The sequence below is a fragment of the Octodon degus genome, unplaced genomic scaffold (assembly GCF_000260255.1).
Source record: "Octodon degus isolate 3935 unplaced genomic scaffold, OctDeg1.0 scaffold00034, whole genome shotgun sequence".
Lineage (NCBI taxonomy): Eukaryota > Metazoa > Chordata > Mammalia > Rodentia > Octodontidae > Octodon > Octodon degus.
Window position 1 is genome coordinate 12,566,693 of NW_004524610.1, and position 5,220 is coordinate 12,571,912.

At 41.3% G+C, this 5,220-nt stretch overlaps 1 protein-coding gene across 1 annotated transcript in view; it reads right to left on the bottom strand.

Annotated features, from left to right (window-relative positions):
- Positions 1 to 3,387: 3,387 nt before the first annotated feature.
- Tmem244 (transmembrane protein 244) overlaps positions 3,388 to 5,220 on the bottom strand; it is a 9,512-nt gene continuing 7,679 nt past the window's right edge. Inside the window, exons 3-4 of the mRNA XM_004630310.1 lie at positions 4,967 to 5,092; positions 3,388 to 3,452 (exon numbers count right to left, since the gene is read on the bottom strand). Of these exons, the coding sequence (XP_004630367.1) occupies positions 3,388 to 3,452; positions 4,967 to 5,092 (191 nt within the window). The remainder of the gene's footprint in view (positions 3,453 to 4,966; positions 5,093 to 5,220) is intronic.

A 5,220-nucleotide genomic window follows, 5' to 3' on the forward strand; every position in this document is an offset into this window, starting at 1 on the left:
TCAATATTTGTCAGAATCTAAACAGAAATCTTTGTCGGGCAATTATTCGACTAAATATGAGACATTGTTGATGTTTTATTCTAAACATGCTTTGTTCGACTTGGAAAACCCATTGCAGAATTAAAAAGTAACAGGGTTGTCTCATCCCACCAGGATGAGTGTTTTTGTGTGTGTGGCTCGCTCAGCCCACCCTGGGGGCTGATGAGGCTTGTGGTGCTGGGGATCGAACTGCAGTCGCTGTGTGCTTGCCTAAGCAGGCCTTTTAGACCACTGAGCTATCTCGCCGGCTCCCAAGTCTGTGAGTCTACTTGATCTTCTGTGATATTTTCAGTTTCTTTCTGCTCTTTTCACTGCCTGCTCGGAGGATGTCTGTACATTTCTGTGAGCTCTATATGCTACCTTCTGTGTTTTTCTAACTGAGACCCTACTAGACCCCAAGCCCACAACCACCGTATCTTTGCAGTCAGGCCTTCAGGATTTGTCCATGGGAGCATCTCTGGGTGGCAATCTCTGTCAGAAGGAAAAGCGAGTGACAGTGTCCACCTTCATGGCTACGGAAACTCTAAATTATCCCTTTCTGTGCATGTCAGTTTCCACAATTGCAAAATTAAAATATAACATGCATCTTACAGAATTGCAGCAACGTGACATAAATCTAATGCTCCTGGCTTATGTTAAACAAACAATAAATGTAAGTGCTAATACTGTAGGGGGCAAATTAAAATTAAGTGTCAATACCAGATCATGTTTGGATTTGCTTGCTGTTATCTAAACAGATTGAAAATATTAGACAAGATTAGTATAACATTTTTAAAAATATTACATAATCTTTATATTTGGAAGCCAAATACAACTATTTAGAGGTAAATAGTTTTTGTACTTGACATATAATGGGGCCTGCGTGGAAGTATCCAGCTTTGATTTATGTGACTGTTTACTAGCATAAATAAATGTTCATGTTGTGAAGCTGTCTTTCTCCTGAAGTTGCTAATTATTTCATAATATGATTAAGGGAGAAAAATTATTATTATTATTATTATTATTATTATTATTTTTTTATTTTAGGGAAGGGTCTACAAGGTGTTCAGGTTCTCACTGCTAGATCAGACTCCTACTGATCTGCCTGTTTACAGCCTCCCAAGAGCTGGGATTATAGGCGCGTACCACGCCCAGTCTCAGTTGCTGCCTCAGCAGCCCCAGGGGCAGGGCAGGCACCACAGGCTCTGGGGATTGAACCCCGGTCCCCTGCACCTGTTGCAGGTGCTTTTAATCCCCTGAGCTATTTGGCCGGCCCCTGGGTGAACAATTGTTAAAAGTGATATCGTAAACTGAGAACAGTGGCACCTGCCTGTACTCCCACAACTCTGAAAGTCGAAGGCAGGAGGCAAGTTCAAGTGGAGACTGGGCAATTTAGCAATTTAATAAGACCTTGCTTAAAAAAAACAAAAAACAAAACAAAACAAAACAAAAAAAAACCCGAAGTGCTGGGTATGTCAGTCAGTACAAAGTCTCTGGGTTTAATCTCCAGTACCTACCCCCAAAAGACATTGTCATAGTCTAATTTTATATATGGTCTCCATTTCTTATCTTGATTTTCCTACTTTATAAAATAGACATCGCGGGAAAACATAATTTTTAGACTGAATTATTTAAGGATGAGCTAAATGTGGACAGCCACTTCTCAGAAATGACGGTACTAGAAAACAACAATGGAGATTAAGTGTAGATGACTTGAAGAACTTCTCAATTTTAAGAACTTGAAAATAGTGGTAAGTAATACAACTTATTGGCTTTATTTCAAGGTAGGTACTGCATATAGCTTCAAAGGCTGGGCGTGTTCTCCATCATTGCTTCTCAAAGAATGAAAAAGCGGTGCCACCATCCGCCAGGCAAGTGTCACATCCAGAGCATCGCTTGAAATTCCCAGGGAGAGGATGGTGGAAGGTGAAGAAATGAAGACAAGAGCCGGCATGTGCAAAGATGAGGTCGGGTGGAGCCCTCTCTCCTGAGGAGAGAGAAGGAAGCCCAAAGGCTTCCTGTGGTCCATTTACTTACAATCAGCAAGAGGGTGGTAACAGGTGAAACCCTCTCCTACTGGGAGAAAGGACCTGCCTGGTGACTTGTTTGTCTGGTTTGTGAGGGGTGCTCTGTTTTCTCAGACTGGCCTTGCTTTCTCCCTATGTGTATGATCAATCTCCAGCTTAGCTGCTCCCTGCATTTGTGTAAGTTAGCAGAAGCTAATTTACTTCAGGATACTCTTAAATTCTTTCTTGCACGTGAGCTTTTTCCACACTTGACTGGTTGCAGGGGACAGCCGCTATGTGGTTGCTCTCACTTTCTTCATCATCACTTTATCCTCTAGGAGAGACATCTTTCCAGAACCACCCGAACAACACAATTCCCTCTAGTGAAGCGCACAGCAGGTTTTAGCTATTAGTCCCATTAGAACTTCACCCTTTGGGGGGAGTTTTGACTGTTGCAAAATAATTTATTTTGAAGAATTACATCTAAGAAGAGCGTATGTATTTAGGGGCTCAGAAAAAAAGAGCAGGCAAGTCCACGATAAGATGTGAAAGGGCCAGGTCAAGCATGACACTTGAAGAAGGGACAAGGAGATAGCAGAGAAGGAAATGGGGGGCTGCTCAGTCTGGCTTCTGGTCTTGCCTGGACCTGCACCTCACGCGATTTCTGGGTCTAGCCTGTCAGTTCACGTGTATAGCAGAATACCTCCATGTATCGGTTTAACGGTCCACAGAAGGGTTCCAGTAAAAGTACGAAAATAAACACTTTTTAAAGGAAAATCAATGTGCTCTGCCCTCCTTATGATGCCCTGGTCCTTAGCAGCCACCGCAAGGGAAAATCGATGGGGAAGAACAGAGAACAAACCAGCAGTGTGGGTGAGACTGAGAGGCAGGCTGCGAAGATCCGCAGCTTAATGAAAACTCTGTCAGACTAGAGAGGGTTTCCCTGGCTTTCGTTCATTTTCACTGTGGCTACTGATCAATATATAAAGAAAAATCTGTCATGCCTTCAAAAATGCAAATTTCATCAAAAGGAGAAGCAGAGTTTAGTAAATTTCTCAAATGTCTATTTGCCCATGTGTCTCCAACACATGTTGAGATGGCAGAATCTCTGAAGTGGACCATACTTGGTCACCCTCAGAGTACATTTATTTGGGCCAGAAGAGACAACCAGTGGAGTCCACCTTCAATCAACTGTGTGGCTTCATTTCTGTGCGTATCGCTGATATTCTCTTAGAAAGAGAATGCGGCCATCCCAAGTCTCTTGGAAAGAGAACAACATAATAAAATCTATGTCTAAGATAATAAAACCTATTTCCAAAATTTATTCTAGTTGACATTATTTTTCCACATCAAAACATCTAAGCTAGAACAATTCCAACATACCTAACGCAGCCCACCAATGTGATGTCAAGGGGAACTCTAACATAACTGCAATAGAATCAAAAAGGTAGTGTTTATTTTCCAAGTATACATTATCTTTTTACTTATGAGGAAATATATATATTGATTTGGCCCGCTCATATCAATAGAACAAAGCAAAATTTTATCCACATTCGTAGAATGAGGAAAACCCAATTTTGTATTTAAGTCATGGTCTAAAAAGGCTATGAAGTTAAACATTCACAACTCCTCCTTAAGCATGATGTTCTGATCTGTGTTAGGTTCTCAGTGAGCTCACAATGTTGATTTGAAGTGATGTGCAGGAGTGATTGCTTTATGACCACCCTGCGTCCTGGATCCTTCTAGAATTCTGAGCCACTTCACTCTGGACTTAATTCTAATAAGCAATCTTTGTTCAACATCTTGTACATGCCACATGTCAGACCACAAGTTAAAATTTTTCTGGGTTCAGAAGCTGTGGCTTATTGCCATCTCGAGGACTGGGCTACTTTACAAACTCAGATATTTTTACAGCATTCTGTGGCTCTCTTCTTGGAAAACCTGAGCCCTAGAGTGAAATAAGGAATCTGAGATGGTGGAGAGAACCCAGGATCCTCTGAGTTACTGAGAGAGGGTTTGTATATGAGCAAATTGATGTTAGAAGATCAATATACTGGCATTCTCTAATAGCAGCAGAGCTGGGAAGTAACAATTCATTTGAAAACTGTGCTCTTAAATTCCAAATAGATTATACTATCAGTAGGTCAGTATGTTAAAATTTTAAGAGTCCTTTAAATTGGTAATAAAAATAAGCCTTGAATTATAACATGCATTTCTAATCATTCACACTTGTATGTTTAAAAAAAAATGGAGGGTAGTTAGGTGAGGAAAAAAGGTAGAGGGGAGGATTAAGCTTGAAATGGAGGAATGGGTGAACAAAACTCCCAAGCATAGAGTAATTGTTTCGTGATGGGTGCTGTTTCAGAAGATTTGTCCCGATTTCACTGAAACTTTAGCAGGTCTCTCCCTGTTGTAGGAGAGGAAACTGAAGTGAAACGTGACTCGGCCCACACTACACCCCTGGGGAAAGGTGCACTGAGATTTGAGTGCATTTCCTTCTACCTCCAAAGATTGCAATTAAGAGAAAAACTTCTTAAAACAGGTATCCTTGATAAAAACAAGGCTTGTTGGCAAGTTCACGGGCCTGCAAATATTGTAGGTTGCCTCTTGGCTCACTTCAAAATTGTTGGTTAATTTCTACCTTGGGAAAGGACTTTGGAGGGAAAAGTCTTTCTTATAGAAGCGAACTGCACACACGTGGATGGCAAGTTGAATGTGAAAAGTGGACAGGAAACACCTACACTTCAGGGCAGCCCTGAGCCAGACGTGAGCTGTCCACGCCTGCCAACAAGGAGCAGTAGGAGTGCTCGGCTGGGAGGAGGAGAAGAGGGGAGCACCTTCATCTTCATCGGGCAAAGCGCAGGCTCTGCCCCTGGGGTGTCATTTAGACCCAGCATCAAATATAATACATTTTCCTTGTTTCGGCTATTTGATTTACTTACCGGTAGAAGTGATGACAACATGAATAATAGTTACCGAAACAGCATAATCCCAAACCCATTCTTCTACAACCAGAGCAAAAAGCAACCCACAAAAAAAGTAGGTGGCTTCTGTGGAGAGTAAAAGAACTGCAAGGAAAATCAAGAATATAATTTCTGAGACTAGAGCAATTAATAATGCTGAAGTACAGCTAGCGATAAGATCATGAAATCTTTTTTTTTTCTTTTCAAAGTTTTATTGATAAACATATAGCAAT